General features: G+C 32.1%; 2 protein-coding genes across 2 annotated transcripts; both read left to right on the forward strand.

The window, feature by feature from the left end:
- The first annotated feature begins 1,884 nt into the window (after nucleotides 1-1,884).
- Nucleotides 1,885-19,881, forward strand: LOC111421626 (sodium channel protein para-like). The gene is made up of 17 exons (XM_023054794.2): nucleotides 1,885-2,137; nucleotides 2,603-2,736; nucleotides 3,313-3,456; nucleotides 3,509-3,714; nucleotides 3,766-3,894; nucleotides 3,951-4,042; nucleotides 4,104-4,322; nucleotides 4,376-4,578; nucleotides 4,626-4,772; nucleotides 4,830-5,192; nucleotides 5,256-5,429; nucleotides 17,012-17,174; nucleotides 17,227-17,414; nucleotides 17,468-18,103; nucleotides 18,165-18,593; nucleotides 18,652-18,922; nucleotides 18,974-19,881. The coding sequence occupies exons 2-17, from the start codon at nucleotides 2,647-2,649 to the stop codon at nucleotides 19,750-19,752; spliced, it is 4,233 nt and encodes a 1,410-aa protein (XP_022910562.2). The 5' UTR covers nucleotides 1,885-2,137; nucleotides 2,603-2,646; the 3' UTR covers nucleotides 19,753-19,881.
- Nucleotides 19,882-22,444: 2,563 nt separating this feature from the next.
- LOC111421627 (uncharacterized) lies at nucleotides 22,445-23,365 on the forward strand. The gene is made up of 2 exons (XM_023054795.2): nucleotides 22,445-22,751; nucleotides 22,808-23,365. Exons 1-2 carry the CDS (start codon nucleotides 22,473-22,475, stop codon nucleotides 23,183-23,185), a joined length of 657 nt encoding a protein of 218 aa, XP_022910563.2. The 5' UTR covers nucleotides 22,445-22,472; the 3' UTR covers nucleotides 23,186-23,365.
- Nucleotides 23,366-23,422: the final 57 nt, after the last annotated feature.

Consider the following 23,422-nt stretch of genomic DNA (forward strand, 5'->3'; position numbering starts at 1 on the left):
AAACTAAATGAAATGGAGAAATGGAGGAATGAAAATGACATTACACCTTCTTTGGAGGATTATTCAACCGTTTCGGGTGAAACTGTGGAATTAAGTGATACACCGAGTATCAGTGAAATAATGGATTTATTTTTTGATGACGACTTTTTTCATTTACTTTTTTCCAAATGAAAAGTAGCATAAAAATTCTGCTAAAACTTTACCACGGACGGAAGTTACAACAAGCGACATGAAAAAGTTTCTTGGGTCGATGGGACAAACTAAAAAAGCTTGTTGGAGAGATTACTGCTCAACGGACCCTTTGGTTGAAGCACCAATATTTTCCTAAAACTATGAGCAGGATGAGGTTCGAGCCTTACATTTTTCCATCTCAGTGATAATGTACAAAATGCACCTAATAGAGGCAGACTTTGTAAAATTAGCTCCCCTCTAGCTTCAAAGCGTATAATCCGGCAAAGATTACAAAATACGGTATTTTACTGAGAATGGTTTGTGAAAGTGAGTCTGGGTATATTTGCAACTTTCAGATTTATTCGGGTGGAGGACAAAAACTACAAGAAACTATATTATCAGTCTTGCAACCGTATTTTGGTTATAGGCATCATGTATATCGAGATAATTACTACAACAACGTTTCTACAGCTGGTATATTATTAGAAAAGAAAGTACTGATATGTGGTGGCATACGAGAGAACCGTGGTTTGCCAAAGGTACTAATAGAAAAGTCTAAAAATCTTCAGAGAGGGCAATTATTCATGATGCGTCTATGATATCAACTGAAAAGCGGAATAAAAATTATACAAATGATAAAGTGAAACCTTCGTGCATAATACAATACAATAAACACATGACAGGAGTCGACCGTGCAGATATTTGGCGAACAGTATCTATCGAAAAAGTATAAAGTGGTATAAAATCACAAAATGAACTAAGATACAAAAAATGTCTGCTAGAAGTAGCTAGGACATGGATGGTCTCATACTTCTAAAAGGGCTCTCTACAAAGATCCACCTTCCAGGCTTTCAAAAAAAACTAAAAAACCACATTTAATAGTTACTGGCGTAAAGACAAATCCAACTAGAAGATGTGAGTACCTATGCTCTTCAAAAGGAAAGCGCAGAGAAACGAGATACATTTGCAAAATTTGTTGTGTACCATTACACGCATTTAAGATGTTTTCAAGATGACCGCCATTTCCGGTCTACCAGAAGTAGACCATAACTTCGTTATTTTAAATGGAATGCTATAGTTTTTGTTGCACCTTCTAATTGTACCTACGTAAAAAATGTTGACTTTGATAAAAGTTATTGGTTTTAAGCTTTTTTTTGGCAAATTTCACCATGCGCTTTAAAACCCTATATTTCAGCCAACGTTCGTTCAAGAGAGCTCTAAATTGGCACGATTACTCTTCAGCTGTCAAATACATTGTCATTTGATGTATCAGAGTATCTTGGTAAAAAATTGAATTACAGTTTCTCCATATTTAATGGCGAGAAAGTAGAAAATTTTAAATGGAATGCCTCATCTTTTTTTAACCTATCAGAAAGAGAATTTAAAACTCTACAAATTATCTATAGACATTCCTATACCTATTTTAGTAGTTTGTCTCATATTGTGAAATTTATCAAAACATACACAAAGAAATTCATAACAAATAACTTTTCTAAAGAAATTTTGTTGTTGATTATTATTGTTATTAAGAATACAATTTGAAATAAAACAATCATTTGACCTCTGTTATTGCATAACAACTTTCGGAGATCTACACTACTGATTTTGTCACATCGACCATACCAGTAAATTAAATTCAAGGATATTATAACTACAATTGTATGTATAGCAACGATTTTAATACCATTCGGAAGATGGATCGGAGGACGAAATGTATGAAAACGAAAAAAGCGTGTGTGTTTCACCGAAAATAATTTGTAAATACTACAATAAAAACATTAAGTGACCAAATTATGTTATCTCTTCTTAGAACATGAGATGAAAAAGGTCACAAAAACACTCTTAACTACGTAACGACGTGAATACTACATATATTTGAAAGTAAAATTTCAGCTACTGCATTGCGTAGTGTTGTGTTTAGTTGTTGAAGTTAATAATATTTTTTAATCGGAACCAACATTAACAGGTAAATCTATTTTGTTGAAATAAATTTACTTATTAGAATTGTACTCAAGAAAATTAACTATGAAGATATTAATTAATGAAACTGTTGTTACCAGAAAATTAAAGAGATTAAAAACTGACTCATCTCTAAAATATTCTCATCCACTAAAAAGGCGTAATAAAAAAATGCAAACTAAATATTTCTTTGAATAATGTAACGAACGTGTCAGAAAAACATATTTGCATTTTGCATATCATTTATACTAATAAATGTATAAGGTTAAAAAGGTTCTTCAAATTTTATGCTTTTTAAGAAATGTGTATTGTTATGATCACACGTCATCAACAAATTATTTCAATGTTTCTACTCATTAAGTTTATTAACAACTTCCTTCGTTATTGAGCTTACTTTAAAAATCATTCGGTTTAATAACATTTTTTGAGAACGTTGTCTATTTTAACTACTAAACTTTGTTTTTTTTTATAGAAACAGAATTTTAATATTTATGCGGTGCAGAAATCGGAGAAAAAATGTCTAAATCTCGAAAGGAACGTGATATTTTCCGACCATTTACCCATAAATCGTTGGATGCTATCAAAACAACAAATGAAGAAAATGGGGTAAGTTATTTCCTTTTCCATTTCCTAAGACACCAATTTAATTTGATTGATGTTTTGATTTTATCTCATTTCGTTATCTTTCAAACAAAAACATTAAACACAATTTAATCGCCGTTGAAATATTTAGAATTTAAAAACGTCGTTAATGTTATCTTTAAGAGTTTATTAAATTGCTTAACATTATTTTGATATAAACATAGAAAGTGATAGGAAATGTTTCCGAGAAAGTAATTTGTTTTTGCAATTATTTACGCTTTTCTTATGATCGTTAAAAGTAAAAGATCTACTTTTATATATTTTGCTGAAAGATCTTTTTGATGATTTCTCATTGTTCCCGGGAGTTGCTTTCCTTATTTTGTCTCCTCTCCTTTTGATTAGGATAGTTGTTAAACTCATTCCTGTCTCACTAATCAATTAGAAGCTCGCCATTATTGTTAATAATGGATTAGTTGTATTATATATTTTTATCTGGAGATTTAATATATTCACAATCGAACTTAAAAAAAATAATTTAATAGATATTTAATATCACATATTATGAGAAATTAGTTTTTAAAACATTTTTTGTATTCTCAGATTCAAAATGAGGATGAAACTCTTCAACCAAATCAGATGTATGAGCAGTTCTCACCACTTCCGTTAAAGTTACGAGAAAGTTTTCCATCAAAACTCACCGCTACTCCACTTGAAGAAATCGACCCTTATTATAGGGACCAAAAAGTAAATGATATAATAATGCCTAAATATTAATACAATTCTTCTTGCATTTTAGACATTTGTAGTGATCAATAACCGCAAGGATATATTTAGATTTTCTGCAACAAATGCTCTTTGGATATTTAGCCCTTTAAATCCCATTCGTAAATTAGCCATCAATGTTCTTGTACATCCGCTGTTTTCTTTGTTCATTTTCGTAACTATCTTGGTTAATTGCTTGTTTATGATAATGCCTCTTACACCCACTATTGAGTCAACTGAGTAAGTTTTATTTTTTTTTGATATATTTAGTTATAAATTACTCATTTTTAGAGTAATATTTATTGGCATCTACACATTTGAAGCTGCAATTAAAATTGCGTCCAGAGGTTTTATTCTTCAACCATTTACCTATCTTAGAGATCCTTGGAATTGGTTGGACTTTATAATCATAATTTTAGCGTGAGTATTAACATAAATTAAATTGTACTAAGTAAAAATTGGTTTTTTAATTTTAGTTACATTTCTTTGGGTATAGATCTTGGAAATCCCGCAATTTTGAGGGCCTTCAGAGTTTTAAGAGCTCTCAAAACCGTTGCAATCGTTCCAGGTTCATAAAATTTATTAATAAATAAATACTATTGTTATAAAATTATTAATCTTTTTGATAGGCTTAAAAACTGTGGCAAGCGCAGTACTCGAATCAGTGAAAAATCTCAAAGATGTAATTATTTTAATGATCTTTTCGTTATGTGTATTTGCTGTATTGGGTCTTAAAATTTACATGGGTGTATTAACTCAAAAGTGTATTAAAATATTTCCCTCTGATGAGTCTTGGGGAAAATTGACCGATGAGAATTGGTTCATCAGAGAATTCACCAATAACGAAAGTAAACTTTAAAAAATTTTAATTTTTAGGTTGCTCATTTATTTTTTTTTTTAGCAAATTGGTACTTTGATGGTTGGGATTATTCTTTGTGCGGAAATTCCTCAGGTGCGGGACAATGTCCCGAAGGTTATGTTTGCTTGCAAGGTTTTGGAAATAATCCAAATTACGGTTACACGAATTTCGATACGTTTGGGTGGGCTTTTCTATCAGCGTTTCGATTAATGACTCTGGACTATTGGGAAGATTTATATCAAATGGTGAAATAAATTTTTATTATTTATTGTAACTAAAAATGTTTTTGCAGGTTTTACGTTCCGCGGGACCGTGGCACATATTATTTTTCATAATGATAATTTTTTTCGGATCGTGTTATTTGATCAACTTGATTTTAGCTGTAGTGGTGGCAACTTATGATAAGTTACAGAAAAAAGAGGAAACAAGCGAGGAGGAGGTGACTAAAGCATGGATAATAATTATTTTAAATTATTATAAATGCTTTTTCTTCAAGACCAGCAAATCTTCTTCCGAATTAACAAACGATGAGGAGCAGGATGTTGAGTTGAAAAATGTTATGGTTATTAATGTCACTAAAGAAAACGTTGATGAAACTAATCAAGGAGGTAATGATAAAGATGATAAAGGTATCATAGAAATAAACGATTCACTTTCGAAACAAATAATTGATTACCTTTGTGTATGGGATTGTTGCTCATGCTGGGTACAACTGCAGAAAATCCTTTCCGTTATTGTCTTTAATCCGTTCTTCGAAACTTTTATTATGTTGTGTATTATTTTAAACACGCTTTTTATGGCACTCGATCATCACGATATGAGCAGAGCTCTAGAGACGACCTTAAGACTTGGAAATTATGTAATTATAAGACAACATTCATTTAATTTTTATTCATTATTTCTGATATTATTATTTAAATAGATTTTCATCGCAATTTATACGATTGAGGCCATCATAAAATTGATGGCTATGTCACCGAAGTACTATTTTCAAAAAGCATGGAACATTTTTGATTTTACCATAGTAGTTTTGTCACTGTTGGAAATGATGTTGGAAGGTGTACAAGGATTATCTGTTTTGAGAGCATTTCGATTGGTATGTCTTAAATAATTTATAATTATAATTAAGGAATACAACAAAAATGATAAATGTGTGTTGCCGCAAACATTATATTGTTATCAGGTTGACATTAAAAATTAATAACACAAAAATTGTCAAGATGCAATGAAGAACCAGTTGCTGTACAGTAGTGTTTCCCAAACTTTTGCCATAATATATCGTCGGTATACAAGAGAATGTAACCAAGTCCAAAATTTTAGATTTTTAGGTTTCAGTGCTCATGTACCGGAAATTCAATATTATTTTTCTGGAAAAAATGAACAAGTCCAAAAATGCCATAATAATGCTTATAATTTCAAATTCCATAATGACCAAGTCCATTTTGTAAAAACCTGTACAGGAGAAAATGACTAAGTGGACTTAGTCATGTTTTCTTGTCAATATTTTTATCTCTAGGATTTGTCTTAAATTAAGATAGCCATGCATTATGCTTAACAAAAAAAAAAAACGAGAGAAAAGATACAGAAATATGATGTGACAGACAGGGAAAAGAGAGTGACGTTTGAAGTTTAAACAGTTTATCATAACAATTATTACTTAAATCAAAATAAAATTGTGTTCTATGTTATTAGACTTAATCTTTGGTAACTATCTACACGTATTACAATAATTTTGTTTTTCGGATATTTAGTTTTAAAAAATAATAAGCTAATGCAATAATACCTTATTTTAGTGGTAAAATGAGTTGTTCGAAAAATTATTATAACAACGTACAAGAAATTATTAATGATCTTAGGGATGTTCCGGTAGGATTTGCTACTAATTCTAGTAATACAAGCCCTACGACTTTAATAATAAATGAACCACTAGTAAATCCTACGTAAGTTATAGAAAAACGTAGATAGATAATAAAAAATCCTCAAGGAACAAAACGTGAGAAAAACAAGTTATTAAAAAAATCGTGTTTAGCGTATATTAATACTAAAGGCAAACAAATGCCTGCAAAGTCCCCTAGAAATGTAAATTGTGACAATTGCCGCTACAAATGTACAGAAGTATTTCCTGCAGATCGTCGACAAGATATCTGTAAACAGTATCACAGTCTATCCTATGACAGACAAAAGGACTTTATAATTAATACCGTTGCAACTTCTGAATGCCGAAGAAAACGAACGAGGGACTCTAGTAGACCTGCAAAAAATGTCTCTAAAATTTATACATTTGTTAAAAACGGAGAAAAGAAAAGAGTTTGTAAAAATTTTTACTTAAAAACCTTGTCGATAAGTCATGGACCGGTTGATTCTGCTATAATGAACATAGACACAAATGGAATAAATCATTCAATTCAAGATCGACGAGGAAAAAGTTTCCCAGCAAATAAAACTAAACCTGTCATTTTGAATGAGGTGAAGAGACATATAGAATTATTTCCTGTGATGGAATCACACTATTGTAGACGTGGAACTACACGGAAGTATCTTGACTCTACCTTATCCATTCTTAAAATGTATGAATTGTACAAAGATTTACAGATCAGCAATCAAAAGGATTTTGTTTCTCCAATAACATATAGGAGGGTGTTTTGTACGCAGTATAACTTATCTTTCTTCAAACCAAAGAAAGATCAATGTTTGCTGTGTGTTAAAGAAGCTAAATCTATTGAAAAATTAGAAGAATTTCTTTCTCACATAAAGCGAAGGGATGATGCTAATAGAGCAAAAGATTTAGATAAACAAAGAGCAATTCATGACAAAACTTTTGTATCAGTAAGTTTTGACTTACAGAGTGTCCTGCAAATTCCATGCTCCGATGTATCACCTCTTTACTACAGTCGAAAGCTATGTGCATACAATTTAGCAATTTATGAAGCAGCTCCACCAAATAAGGGATATTGTTACCTTTGGTCCGAAGTTGATGGCCAACGAGGAAGTTGTGAAATAGGTACAGCTTTATTGAAGTGGTTTAAAACTTTACCTGATACTGTCAAAGAAGTGTCACTCTTTGTGGCGGCCAAAACCGAAATAAATACATTGCGGCTCTTTTGTTGTTTGTAGTCAACCAGTTACCTATAGAGATTATTACTCATAACTTTTTAGAAAAAGGTCACTCGCACATGGAGGCCGATTCGATGCATAGTGCAATTGAAAGTGCAAAAAAATACATTCCTGTATTTTGTCTTAATGATTGGAAGACAATTATGACAGTAGCAAGATCCAAGAGACGCAAAAATAAAACTTCTGGTGCCTACATTGTAGAGCAAATGACTTACCGTGACATTATTGACTTGAAAGCACTCAATACATCTATACTACAAAATACAATTCGGGATGTAGGGGGAGAAAAAATAGAATGGTTAAAGATCAAACAATTAAGGTACGAAAAAGAGAAAAAAAGTTTATAATGTTCCGATACAACTATGAAGAAGAGAATAAAATGTTTAACATTAAAGGCAAAGGAAAAGGTAGGCCCAGTAATAATATTCCAAAAGAAACTGAGTTAAAGAAATGTTATACTGAACCCTTGCCTATATCGATCAAGAAGAAAAACGATTTAATTCAACTTTGCCGTAAGGGGGTAATTCCGATCGAATACCATGGTTCCTTGAAAGGCAAGTGTCCAGAACCCTCACACAATGAATATAGTGATGAAGACATATGAAGTTGAAGCTAGTTACTACTACTTGTTTAATTATAGTCTTTTTTAAGTTTAAATACATATTCTAGAATCTGCATTGTTCATAGAAACCATTACAAACCTATGCAGTTGAAATGACTTACTGGTTTAGTATTTGCTTAAATTAATTATAGACTTTTTTAATTTAAAATACATATTCTAAAAACTATATTATTTATAAAAATCATTATAAACTAATCTCACGTAAAATAATTGATTTTATAATAAGAAGCAAAAATTAGAATACTAATAACTCAAAACCACTATCTGTGGACTTAGGCTCGTTACTACCATCTTCTGGTTAAGCTATCTAAGGGATTATTACTTAAATTTACCATCTTTTAGGTAAATTTATCTAATAGATAAACCCATCTACTAGCCAATGAGAGCGCGTAAAATAGCCGTAACCATGGTAATAATCCCTTAGATAGCTTAACCAGAAGATGGTAGTAACGAGCCTTAGTCATTTTCTCTTGTATACCGACGATATGTGTATCCCTTTTTAATTTGTTTCCAAGCCCACTTGCTAACTCTCCAAATGCTATGTTATGCATTTCAGAGTATCAGCATCATTTTTAGTAGCCGAACTTGTTATAACCTCATGAAGAGATGGAAACGAATCTATTTCTCGTTTTGCCATAAATTTAGTTTTGCGATGGCAGCATTTACTTTATCTTGAACGTGAAACAATGAAATTTCTTTGGCTTGTAACGATAAGTATGCTAGTTTACGAAGCGATTACCAGTCATGCAAACAATTTCTCAACTCAAATATATCATTAAAAAAATACTAAAGTTCATGTCAAATTTCAAACAATCGATTAGAATTTTTTCTCGAGATAGCCAACGAACATCGGTATGAAAAAGAAGGTGGGTATGACTACTTTCCATTTCTTCACATATTTGCATATTCAACGGCAAATGATGGTTTGCCGAACTTTCCGTCTTTGGGTGGTCGATATAATTTTCGAAGATCCAACTTTCCTGGCATGTATGATAAACTACTTTACACGGATTGGTCTTTTCTAAATGTGGAGGTTGATGCGGATGATGCTTTGCGAGCTTTTTATAAAAAGTTGTATGAGATTTTGGATTTATTTGTTCCTAAGAGATTGAGTCGGGGATCCTCATACCCTATTTGGTACACCCCAGAAATTAAGCGGCTAATAAAGTTGAAAGAGTATTATAGGAGGAAGTGGAGGAGAAGCAATAGTGCTTTCTATTCAGCGGAATATAAAAGACTGAGATGTTTGACTAAACAGAAAATCTGATGCGTATACTTCCTTTACTATTAGTGCTGAACAATCGCTTAGTTCTGATCCCCGTAACTTTTGGAATTATATAAGACAGAAAACAACGACCTCTCGACTTCCTGGAAAAATGATGCGTGATAAGTCCACCTACACTGATCCTGAGAAAATAGTTAATGCTTTTGCAGATCAATTCTCTGGAGTATATTCTGGTGTCTCTGCTTATAACATGGTTGATGTACACTCTACGTATCCTCCAGTATTTGTTGCCGATGTCACCGAATAAGAGGTTCTTCATTTCCTAAAAAGGTTACCTAATAAATTTACTGCTGGTGATGATGATCTTCCTGCATTTTTCATTCGTGATTGCTGTGCAGTTTTTGCAGTTCCGCTTCATTTAATAATTAACCTATCCTTAAGCACTTGCTCGTTTCCTAAACTTTGGAAGCGCTCACGCATTGTTCCTGTATTCAAGCATGGCGAACGTACCAACATTACTGATTATCGACCAATATCGTTATTGTCCAATTTCGCTAAGGTATTTGAACAGATTATTTACAGGATGATTTATCCACAGGTTCAGTCATTTGTGTCACCATATCAGCATGGGTTTATCAAGCGTCGTTCGACCATTACCAACGTCGCGGTGGTTACTGAGGTAATTTGTGAATCTTTGGATAGGGGCGGTCAGGTAGATGTGGTATACACTGATTTTTCTAAAGCATTCGACATGATTCATCATGACGTCCTCTTGTATAAACTTAGTGCTTTTGGCTTATCTCCTAAGTTTATGAAACTATTTGCCTCTTACCTATCGGGTCGTATAAATTATGTGTACTACAACGGTTATGCGTCTATGGAGTTTACGGCTAGGTCTGGTGTTCCTCAGGGCTCAAATCTAGTTATCTTCTTGAATGACCTTCTAGACAAATTTTCATCAAGCGTACTAGCTTATACGGATGATCTGAAACTATTCCGACCTATTTTTGCGGACCGTGATGTTGTCAGTCTTCAGTCGGATTTGGACGTCTTGGTGGAATGGTGTAACCGTTATCAGCTAAAGATTAATGCCAATAAGTGCGGTGCAGTTAGTTTTACACGCAAGCTGTCTCCTGTTCCATCTTCTTATTATATAGAAGGTGTTCTTCTTGAGAAATTATCTACAATCAAGGATCTGGGAGTAACTTTTGACCGCAAATTGTCTTTTGTACCTCACATCGAAAATATTGCATCTTCTGCAGCGAGGATGCTCGGTTTCGTTTTGCGCACCTCGCGAGCTTTTTCTGATATCGGTGTGTACAAGACCCTATTTTCGACCTTTGTATTGTCCAAATTGGAATATGGCTCTGTAATTTGGTCGCCACATTATGTGTGTCATAGACTTATATTGGAGAGAATTCAGAGGAGATTTCTCAAATATTTGTCTCTACGCCTGGACGGATCATACCCGGATCGTGGAATGGATTACGCATCCCTGCTGCGGCGTCACAATTTTTCTGCACTAGCCGTAAGAAGAGATGACCAGTGCATCAAGTTTTTGCAGAAGTTAGTGCAAGGTGAATTGGATTGTGGTTGGTTGTTGTCGCGGATCATTTTCGCGGTGCCTACGCGTGCAACACGTAGTACAAATCAGTTTTATTTGAGGAATTGCAGATCCAATGTTTTAGCCAACTCCCCGGTGCAGAGGATGTGTAAACTAACTAACAATCAATAATAGTGTAAGAGTGTTTATGTGAATTATATTTGTTTTATGGCATGTGTTATTTTTTATTTTCTTTTTCTTGTAATATTGTCCTGTAATTGATCTTTGTTGGGCAATAAAGTGAATTATTATTATTATTATTCAAAAGACGGTCTTTAATGTAGTTAACGATTTTCACGCTTTCATCCAAAAATAAAAACTCAAATAAAACTTCCAGAAAAGAAAAGTTGAGTTAGTTTTGGTTAGTTTTGTTTACAAATGTCAATCAACTCAAGTTTTCTTTTGAAAACGCAATTATAGCGTGAAGGAATGTTAAGACAGGTAGTTTTGTTTTGAATTCCAATTATAGCGTGAAGGAATGTTGGTTTTCTTTTGAACCCTAATTATACTGTGAAGAAACCGCAATTAGAGGGTGAAGAAATGTTAGGATAAGTCAGTTTTCGTTGGAACTGCAATTATAGCGTGAAGGAACTTCAATTATAGCGTGAAGGAATGTTAGGATAGGTCAGTTTTGTTTTGAACCTCTAATTATAGCGTGAAGAAATGTCGATTTTCTATTGAACCCTAATTATACCGTGAAGAAACCGTAATTATAACGTGAAGAAATGTTAGGATTGGTCAGTTTTGTTTTGAATCTCTAATTATAGCGTGAAGGAATGTCGGTTTTCTATTGAACCTCAATTATAGCGTGAAGGAATGTTAGGATAGGTCAGTTTTGTTTTGAACCTCTAATTATAGCGTGAAGGAATGTCGGTTTTCTATTGAACCCTAATTATACCGCGAAGAAATCGTAATTATAGCGTGAAGAAATGTTAGGATTGGTCAGTTTTGTTTTGAATCTCTAATTATAGCGTGAAGGAATGTCAGTTTTCTATTGAACCCCAATTATACTGTGAAGAAATCGTAATTATAGCGTGAAGAAATGTTAGGATAGATCAGTTTTGTTTTGAATCCCTAATTATAGCGTGAAGGAATGTCGGTTTTTTATTGAACCCTAATTATACCGTGAAGAAATCGCAATTATTGCGTGAGAAATGTTAGGATTGGTCAGTTTTGTTTTGACCTCCAATTATAACGTGAAGGAATGTCGGTTTTCTTTTGAATCCCAATTATAGCGTGAAGGAATGTCGGTTTTCTTTTGAGCCCTAATTATAATAATAATAATAATAAATAAATTTATTGCCATAATAAGAAACAAAAAATACAAATTAAAGAAAATGTATACATTTAACTTAATGCATAAATACGGGCAAAAGGGTCGATTTATCGCGTAAGCGATATCTTCCAAACAACCCAATCAATCAGCAGTATACTAAGCTATATAAGAAAAACTATGAATAAACGGCAAGCTGCTATGCTAAACTTATGGTCACTAAAAACGGTGCATAATGATAGTTGCTGGAATAAAAGAAGAAGAGAAGAAAAGTAGAAGAAGAGAAGAAAAAGTTCTCAGGAAGATACTTGGAGAGCCAATAAATAACGTTTTAGGTGGTTTTTAAATGTTACAAGGTGAGGAATATTACGGATCTCAGCAGGCAGACTATTCCAAAGGGTTATTGCCTGCACAGCAAACGATTTATGGTAAATCTCGGTACTATGGGTCGGGGACATAAGCACAGAATCTAACTGAGATCTAGTGGGTAAACCATGCGACGACAAGCGTTGAAATATACAATACAGATGCCTCGGGGTTTGATTGTGAAGAACAGTATATAACATAGTTAATATACGAAACGATCTACGGTTCTGACAGCTTAATATCTGCAAATAATTACGGTATGGGGTTATATGTTGAGATCTCTCGAGATCAAAGATATACCGTATGCAGTTGTTTTGAAGTTTTTGCAGTTTGTTTCGTAGTGTTACCGAAAGATCAGGATATGCCGTGTCAGCATAATCAATATGGGGGAAAATCAGGGAAAAACAAAGATTACGACGGATCATGGGAGGAAGGAAGCAACGGAGACTTTTCAGTGAGTGGAAACAATGATAGACCTTTCTGCAGACGGATTGAATTTGAGGTTTCCAGGACATTGCAGAATCCATAACCACCCCAAGTTTTCTAACCGTGTCTGACAGCTGAATAATGTCTCCGTCAAGCATTAAGTGAATGGATGAAAAATCATTCAGCTTTGCCAGTAAAGGTCGACTGCCAAACGCAATTGCTTGAGTTTTAGCAGTATTTAATTTAAGGCCATAACTGTGTGCAATTGCTTCGGGAAAATCATCAATAGTTGTCGTAGTGTAAATTTGGAGGTCATCAGCATACACATGATAATTACAAGAAATACAGTGGGTGACGGCATTAATGAAAATCGAAAAGAGCAACGGACCCAACACACTACCCTGGGGTACACCACATTTAATATCACAAGCAGACGAGAGCGCAGAATCAGCACGCACACACAAGGAACGACAGGAAAAGTAAGATTGAAACCAAGATAAACATGAAGAGGTAAATCCAAGGGCAGCTAGTGACGCCATCAAAAGATCGTGATCAACCGAATCGAACGCCTTGCTAAAATCAAGTAATACAAGGATGGTAACACAACGTTTGTCGCAAGCATACCTAATATCATCTGTAATCTTAATAAGCGCTGTTGTCGTGCTATGACCCTTACGAAAACCCGATTGAATGTCGTTGTGCAAGTTAAATTGTTGTAAATACTCTTGAACTTGTAGATAAACAAGGCGCTCGAGAGCTTTAGATAGAACAGATAAAATGGAGATAGAGAGAATTATACCATGAACCATGAAGAAACCGCAATTATAGCGTGAAAAACTGTTAGGATAGGTCAGCTTTGTTTTGAACTCCAATTGAAGACCTTGCTGCAAGGTAAGTCTACATTTATGGTTTCCGAGATTATCAAAAAAAAGCTCTAGTATCGTTAGGTACCTTTTCTAAAAGGTCTCAACATTTTTGTCAGCACTCACTGAGCACTTGTGTGTAAGTTTTCACTTTAAAACTAGATGGTTTTTCGAAATTGCGGATTATTTTTAAATAAATAAAATGGATTTACCTCTTTCTTGTCTCCAAACTTCGTCATTTCATGAATATGTAACTAAAACTATATTAATTGAAAAAGAAGCTTTATTTATTGTAAAAGAAAATAAGCAATATATCTCTCATAGTATATTTATAGTTTTCAATGCAATGTGTTAAAAGACTGATGGTCTTATTTAGGGGTTTTCTACCAGTCACTTCATCATAGTGACGTAGACTTATTCAGCTTTGCAGAATGTATGCAGAAGTTTTCGTCACTTCTCGAACTTTATATGTTCAAGAACTGCCCTCACATTCCATTTTATATAATAAACTGTTTACTTAAACGTTATTAAATGTAATACTGAACGAAACCAGCACGGCACTTCAACCTATACAGTGCTAGCGTAAAGTAACCCCCCCCCCCCCCCCCCCCGTTTAACTTCTGAACAGATTGAGATATCAATATGAACAAAAAAACCTCAGTTTCTATATTTCATCAGCACAAATATTTTCTTATGGAAAATTTTGCTATCACTTTTAGTTTTTCTGAAAAATGGATCAGCTTTGTTTTTTTAAATGGAACACCCAGTATATTATGGCATCTTTCAAAAGAATAAAACAATACGAATTCAACGATACCTCACAATCAAATATCAGTTTATTAGTTTTTTACATAAAAATTAAACAAAATGCGGAATTTCGCCGGAAAAACCAACGTATCTTCGTTGACTACCTGTCGAGATACAATGAGCCAGATAAATGGTGGACGGTCAGTTAAAGGTCGGTCTACGCTCGGGTTAAGCAGGGTTAAAATCAGCAATTCTTTTAGAATGTTTTTATGAAACAATCAATACAAGAAAGGGATAAAAAGAAAGTTCTTTTTAAAACTTGTAAGAAAAAATTGTCATAACAACAATTTTAAAGTTTGTAGGTACTTTGAAATTTTGTATTTAAGGCAGCATGCAAATATTTTCCTTCATTTCTATCTTTGAATTCTACCCGACCAAGTATAACCAAAGAAAGGCGAGATCAAAATGGCTAGAAGGAGTTTAGAGCACAAAATCGAAGCAATTTTAATATTCGCTCGTGCTGACAGAAATCTACATGAAACAGAGCAACAATTTAAGGAACGATTTCCTGAACATCCAATTAGTCGAAAATATTTAAGAGAACTTGTGAATTAGTTTTTGGAAACTGGAAGCGTCGAAGACCGCAAAAGAACTGGTCGTCAGATATTAACAGAACTTATTAATGCGCCCATGATGTCGTCTGCTGGTATCGCATCAACGTGTGGAAATACTTAAGGAAGAATAAATATCATCCATTTTAAATAAAAATGCTTCATGAATTAACAGAAGATGACCCTGATATAGAACAACAGAATTTTGTGAGCTAATGACAAGTATGGTTGAACGAAATCGATTATACTTGAAACAGATTTGTTTCAGTGATGAATGTACTTTCTTTTTGGGTGGAAAATTGAACCGGCGTGATGTTAATCCACATGAATATCGTGAAGTTATCACTCAATTTCCCTAGAAAGTAAATTTTTTTTCAAGACTTTTGCAAATTGTACAACAGAATCCTGACGATTTTGAAATGGAATTAGTGTTTCATCAAGACGGAGCATCTCCACATTATGCGCCAATGGTACGAAATTATCTTGATAAAAATTTTAATGGACAGCAAGATCACCAGATCTGACACCTTTAGATTTCTTTTTATTAGGTTATTTAAAATCCAAGGTATATGAAATTCCGTTGGGTAGTATTGAGGATTTAAAACAAAAAATTATTGACGTCTGCCAAAATATTGATCATCACATGTTAAGCCGTGTGAGAGAGGAAACACTACAAAGATGGTACCACTGCCTAGAAGTTCAGGGTAATCATATCGAACAATTTACTTAATAGTTTGTTCTTAATAAATAAAAAATTCTTTTATTATTCAATAACAACACTAAGCCAATTTTTCAACCGTTACCTATACTAGCAAAATCTTTAATAAGAAAATTTCATTTCTTATATTGACTTTTTTTCTTTATAAATATTTTTTGATAAAATATGATTAATTCATAAATTTAATATACTTCCACCCAACTTTTATTTCATTTCTAAAAAAAATAAGTAATTGAACTTGCAATTTTAAATCCGTCTTAGCTCGAGCGTATACCGACCGTCCACCATTTACCTGGCCGATTGCATTTCGACAGGTAGTCGACGAAGATACGTTGGTTTTTCCGACGAAATTCCGCATTTTGTTTAATTTTTATGCGAAAAACTAATAACCCGATATTTGATTGTGAGGTACCATTGGATTCGTATTGTTTTCATCTTTCGGAAGATACCATAATATACTGGGTGTTTCCATTTAAAAAAACAAAGATGATCTATTTTCCCGAAAAACTAAAAGTGATGGCAAAATTTTCCATAAGACAATATTTATGCAGATAAAATATAGAAACTGACGTTTTTTTGTTCATATTGATATCTCAATCTGTTCGGAAGTTAAACAGGGGGGGGTTACTTTACGCTAGCACTGTATAATTTGATATAATAAGTTTCCCATTTTTACACCATGTACGTTAAAAGTAGTTAAATATATAATTTGAGGTTATAAAACTAGACTTTGCAATTATAATTGATGCAAGAAAGAGGTAAGGCCGGACTTACATCATTAATACACCAATTAACTTATGTTAAAATAGCTTGTTAATTAGGCAACGAAATATAAACGAACTTGTATTTTATTTGCACCTAACAACATGGAATAGTTGATAAGATCAAAAATTGGACTTACCTCTTTTTTGCAACAAGTTCTTCCATTATAGCGTGAAAGTATGTCGGTTTCCTTTTAAACTCCAATTATAACGTGAACTTGGAACACCCTGTACAGAGTTCTGCTCCTGGTATTTCGTCAATTCGTGTGATCATTTATTTCTGTCCATGATATTTTGTTTTGTACATTTTCTGTATTATCTTTATTTATAATATAACATGTTATTACAGCTTCGTATTTTACGATTAGCAAAATCTTGGCCAACATTCAACTTGTTATTATCAATTATGGGCAAAACTATGGGTGCTGTTGGAAACTTAACCTTCATATTGTGCATTGTTATTTTTATATTTGCCGTGATGGGTATGCAATTGTTTGGACGAAACTACATAGGTAAGTAACTCCAATAATTAATCACAAATACATCGTTCACATTAATTTTTAGATAACGTTGATAGATTCCCAAATGAAGAACTTCCAAGATGGAATTTCACAGATTTCCTCCATTCCTTCATGATTGTTTTCCGCGCGTTATGTGGGGAATGGATCGAATCTATGTGGGATTGTATGTTGGTGGGAGATGTATCTTGCATTCTATTTTTCGTGGCAACTGTGGTAATTGGTAATTTTGTGGTAAGCATTTGATGTTACATATTTGTTTGGGTATATTAAGCTTTACTTTTTAGGTTATAAATCTTTTTATTGCTTTGCTTGTGAGTAATTTTAGTTCGAATTTTTTGTCGGCACCAACATCAAACGATGATACCAAAAAGATTCAATTATTACCTAAACCCCGAGATTCATCTTCTTGGAGCAAGCTTCAACACAATTTTCTCCAATTAATTGAGAACAAATATTTTGAAATTTTCATCACCACTATAATTTTAATAAGCTGTTTAACATTAACATTAGAAGACATCAATTTATCTCAAAGGCCCGTTTTGCAAATCGTTTTATTTTACATCCATACAATAATCGCAGCTATATTTGTTATTGAAATGTTGATGAAATGGTTGGGAGTGGGATTAAAAAATTATTTTACGAACCCTTGGTGTTGGATTGATTTTATCGTTGTTATTGTGTCGTTAATCAATTTTATAGCAACATTATGTGGTGGTGGAGTTCAATTCGTCAAATTAATTCGACTTTTTAGAGCTTTATACCCACTCCGGGCTATATCTCAAATAAAACGCATAAAAGTCGTTGTCACCACCTTAATCCAAACGCTTCCTTCTATTTTTAGCGTGTTTTTGGTATGTTTGATATTCTGGCTGATTTTTGCTATTATGGGAGTTCAATTATTTGCTGGAAAATATTTCAAAGTAAGAACTTTACTTGATGATGTTGATTGATATAAATTTATTTTTTTTTTTTAATTTTTAGTGTGTTGATGAATACGAAACAACATTTAATTACGAAATTATCCCCGATTACAATGCTTGCATTACTCAGAATTATACTTGGGTTAATTCTCGGATGAATTTCGATCACGTGGGGAACGCATACCTTTCCCTGTTTCAAGTAGCAACCTTCAAAGGTTGGATTCAGATCATGAACGATGCAATTGACTCAAGAGAATTGTTCAAACAACCGATTAGAGAAACTAATATTTATATGTATTTGTATTTTATCTTTTTCATTCTTTTTGGCAAATTCCTAACTATGAATTTATTCATTGGAGTCCTCATCAATAATTACAATCAGGCGAAAACGCCGCTTGATAAATTTATGACTGATAAACAAAAAAAGTATTACAATGACTCAAAGATAATGGGATTTAGGAAACCAGCAAAAGTTATTCCTGCACCAACGGTTTGTATTTGTATAAATTTAGGTTTATTAATTTAATATTGTTATTTTTTTTTTATAGTGGGGCCCACAAAAAGTTTTCTTTAAAATAGTAACAAACAAAAAGTTCGATATGGTTATTCTAATATTAATTGTTTTGAACATGTTAACGATGAGCATCGACCACTACCAACAGAACGAAACATATGCTCAAATCCTCGATTATCTAAACATAATTTTTATAATAATTTTTACTATTGAGTGCATCATAAAAATTTTTGCTCTACGTCATCACTATTTTAAGGACTCTTGGAACGTGTTCGATTTTGTCGTGGTCGTTTTATCTATATTGGGTAACATCCCATTTTGACACACAATTTCTTTGTAATTCTTTTTTTTTATAGGTTTGGTACTCACTGATATTATCGAAAAATATTTCGTATCCCCCACTTTACTCCGAATCATTCGAATAATCAAATTAGACCGTTTACGATTTTTAAATGGAACGAAAGGGATTCGATTTCTTCTTTCCATCTTAACCATGTCGTTCCCAGCACTCTTCAACATCTTCTTAGTACTATTTTTGATCATGTTCATCTTCGCAATAGTCGGAATGTCGTTCTTTATGCACGTGAATGGACTCAACGATGTCTATAACTTCCAGACTTTCGGGCAATCCATGATTTTGCTATTTCAATTATGTACGTCTGCCGGATGGGACGGCATCCTCAATGACATCACCAACGAGGAAGAGTACACAACGATAGCCGTAATATTCTTGTTAAGCTACTTATTGATTTCATTCTTAATCGTGATCAATATCTGCGTTGTTATAATTATGGAGAATTTTTCGCAAACGAAAAATGATTTAGATATACTTACGGATAAAGATTACGACATGTACTTTGAAATTTGGCAGCAATTTGATCCTAATGCAACATGCTACATTCGTCATGACCAACTTTCGGATTTTTTGGATGCACTCGAGGCTCCATTAAGAATCCCGAAGCCTAATAAGGTAAAGATAACAGAAATGGACTTTCCAATGCACAAAGATGATACGTTATTATGCGCAAATATTTTGCGAGCTCTTAAAGATAATTTATGCAACGAATCGAAACCACACGCTTCAAATCATGGTCAAAGCAGTTTTAATTCTATTGTCACAAATGAAGGGGGATAGATTTTGCAAAACTTTGTTATTGCTTCAAAGAATACTAATAGTCATAATGTATAACAAAGATGATATAATATTTTTTTACTAATTTTTTTTGTATCCAAGCTTTCTGAAAGAATAAAATGATGTTGCTTTAAACTTTTTTTTTTACTTGTAATTATATTTCTCCCAAATAATTAGCATTCCAACCACCCTAATCCCATCTTTCCATCAATTCGACATTCTATTTATCGTCTATTTATCGAATTGGATGTGATTTTGCAAAAAGCCGGTTAGTTCATTGGAAAGAGGACATTCTTATTAACACTTTGGAAAATGTTCATACTCATATTCCAAGAAATGGATTTTATACGAATTTTTTTAAATTAATTGGCAAAAATTGCGAAGTTCGAAAAAATTGTCGATCATTTCAAAAATTTATTTCTCAAGAACTGAAAGTGATTTTTCAAAATGGCTTGTTGCATTAAAAAGGGGACACTTTAATTAATAATTGGTTATATTTCCACAAGGATCCTTCAAGAAATTAATTTTATAGCGAATTTTAAAAATTATCGATGAAAATTGCAACATCGAAAATTTTATCAAAACTTCAAATATTGTTTTCTCAAAAACTAAAAATTATTTTTCAAAACGGGTTGGTTCATTGGAAAGAGGACACTTTTATTAACACTTTGGGAAATTTTCATACTCATATTCCAATAAATGGATTTTATACGAAATTTTAAAACTAAATCTTCGAAAATTGCAAAATTCGAAAAAATTGTCGATCATTTCAAAAATTTATTTCTCAAGAATTGAAAGTGATTTTTCAAAATGGCTTGTTGCATTAAAAAGGGGACATTTTAATTAATAATTGGTGATATTTCCACAAGGATCCTTCAAGAAATTAATTTTATAGCGAATTTTAAAAATTATCGATAAAAATTGCAACATCGAAAGTTTTATCAAAATTTCAAGTATTGTTTTCTCAAAAACTAAAAATTATTTTTCAAAACGGGTTGGTTTATTGGAAAGAGGACACTTTTATTAACACTTTGGGAAATTTTCGTACTCATATTCCAAGAAATGGATTTTATACGAATTTTTAAAACTTAATCTTCGAAAACTGCAAAATTCGAGAAAATTGTCGATCATTTCAAAAATTTATTTCTCAAGAACTGAAAGTGATTTTTCAAAATGGTTTGTTGCTTTAAAAAAGGGACACTTTAATTAATAATTGGTGATATTTCCACAAGGATCCTTCAAGAAATTAATTTTATAGCGAATTTTAAAAATTATCGATGAAAATTGTAACATCGAAAGTTTTATCAAAATTTCAAATATTGTTTTCTCAAAAACTAAAAATTATTTTTCAAAACGGGTTGGTTCATTGGAAAGAGGACACTTTTATTAACACTTTGGGAAATTTTCGTACTCATATTCCAAGAAATGGATTTTATACGAATTTTTAAAACTTAATCTTCGAAAATTGCAAAATTCGAAAAAATTGTCAATCATTTCAAAAATTTATTTCTCAAGAATTGAAAGTGATTTTTCAAAATGGCTTGTTGCATTAAAAAGGGGACACTTTAATTAATAATTGATGATATTTCCACAAGGATCCTTCAAGAAATTAATTTTATAGCGAATTTTGAAAATTATCGATAAAAATTGCAACATCGAAAATTTTATCAAAACTTCAAATATTGTTTTCTCAAAAACTAAAAATGATTTTTCAAAACGGGTTGGTTCATTGGAAAGAGGACACTTTTATTGGCACTTTGGGAAATTTTCGTACTCATATTCCAAGAAATGGATTTTATACGAATTTTTAAAACTTAATTGGCAAAAATTGCAAAATTCGAAAAAATTGTCGATCATTTCAAAAATTTATTTCTCAAGAACTAAAAGCAATTTTTCAAAACAGCTTGTTGCATTAAAAAAAGGATACTTTAATTAATAATTGGCGATATTTCAAACTTGGAAACTTTAGAGTATCAAAATAATCAAATTTGGCGTTTTCAATACTAAAATTAGTTATAAGTATAACTCAAAGGTTTCTCCCGGTCTAAAAGAGGATATAAAAAAATTTGTTGAACTGCAAGAAGATGTCAAAGTTATTGCTAGTTTCAAAGAAAATTTGTCTGCGATTGAAGTCCGAAATAATCCTATAAAAAAGGAGGTTGAAGATCATGTTGTAGTAAGTAGAGAACTTCTTGAAAAATAACTGAAACCAATAAAAATTTATTTTTTGTACAATGACTTTGTGTTTTAAGTAAAATTTCAGCAAATTCTTTAGCAAATTCTTCAATTTCCGATTCTCCCAACTCAATTTCTTCGTACTGATCAAAATTGGTGCTTTTTTGTATAAAATTGCGTCTCAATCTATTGATTTAAACCAATCGTGTGCTTTAACATCTCTCGGTCCTTTTTATCCCTCATGTTTTATTTATAATAATATTAAAGTCCAATAATAATATACTTTAAATAATATTATTAATTAGCGCCCTCTATTATAATTGTGGTGTTACTACTTTATTACTTATTTCAGAAAAATATGTTTTCAAAAATTATCAATAATTAATTACTGCATGGCGCTTTAAGAAGAAAAATATATTAGATGATTTATTATCGATTGCAAAAAAAATTAATAAATATTAAGGAAAGCTAAATATTATTAAGCTTACAGAATCCACCGAAAGATGGAGAAAACAAACATCTGTCAAAGTCAAACTAAGAAAAAGTAAATGTGTGATTTAGGAGAAATTAAGGAGAGTTTAATAACTCTCGATTATCCAGGGATAAATTCGATGAAAATTGAAAAAGATATCCTTAATATAATAGGCCCAGAGAATCGAAAAACATTTTTAAAATGGGTTTTTGTCAAATTGGATTCTCAAGTTTTTATTAATCTTGACGAAGAAAATATTATTAAAGAATTACCTGAATTAATTGAAAACCATGGATTTTGTCCAGATGAAGAAACAACAAAATTTATCGATGGTAGTCTCGATTTTGAATCACAGGTTAATAAAAAAAAAGTCGTAGTTTGTTAAATAAAAATTAATTTTTCTAATTTTAGTTTAAAATCATTGAAAGAATTTTAAATTTTCTTATATTGTGTAAATCCTCGAACCAGGGTACCACACCACGTCCGCATAAAGATTTAAATTCGATATTAAAACAAATAGATCAAGTTTTCCCAAACCTTCAATATGTTACGGAAGATTTTACGGAATTGGGAGAATCTCTTAAAAAAGAAAATGCGATTTTATTGAAGGAGTTGGAAGAATTAGAAAAAACCAAACTGATTGATTTAGCGTTAGAAGGAATTAAAGAACCAAATCTGGATGAATTACAAAAAAAAATGGATCAATTTCAAATTAAATGCGCTTCGATTACAGATAAACCGAAAAAGGAAATTTTTGAAAATCAATCCGTTAAGGTTTTCCTTAAATAATTACTTATCATTTTTTTATAATTATTTATATTTTTCTATATCATTTTATGTAAAATTTTTTATTAAGAGTAGCGCCCTCTATTATATGGTGGTCCTACTACATTCGGTTTATTTATATAACAAATATTACTGTTTCTAAAAAAGAAATTAAAGATAATAAATTATCACTATTATGATTTACTACTGATTTAAAAAAAAAATAATAAATTTTAAAAGAATACGTTAAGTTAAAACGAA

This window comes from Onthophagus taurus, chromosome 3 (assembly GCF_036711975.1).
Source record: "Onthophagus taurus isolate NC chromosome 3, IU_Otau_3.0, whole genome shotgun sequence".
NCBI classification, from domain to species: domain Eukaryota; kingdom Metazoa; phylum Arthropoda; class Insecta; order Coleoptera; family Scarabaeidae; genus Onthophagus; species Onthophagus taurus.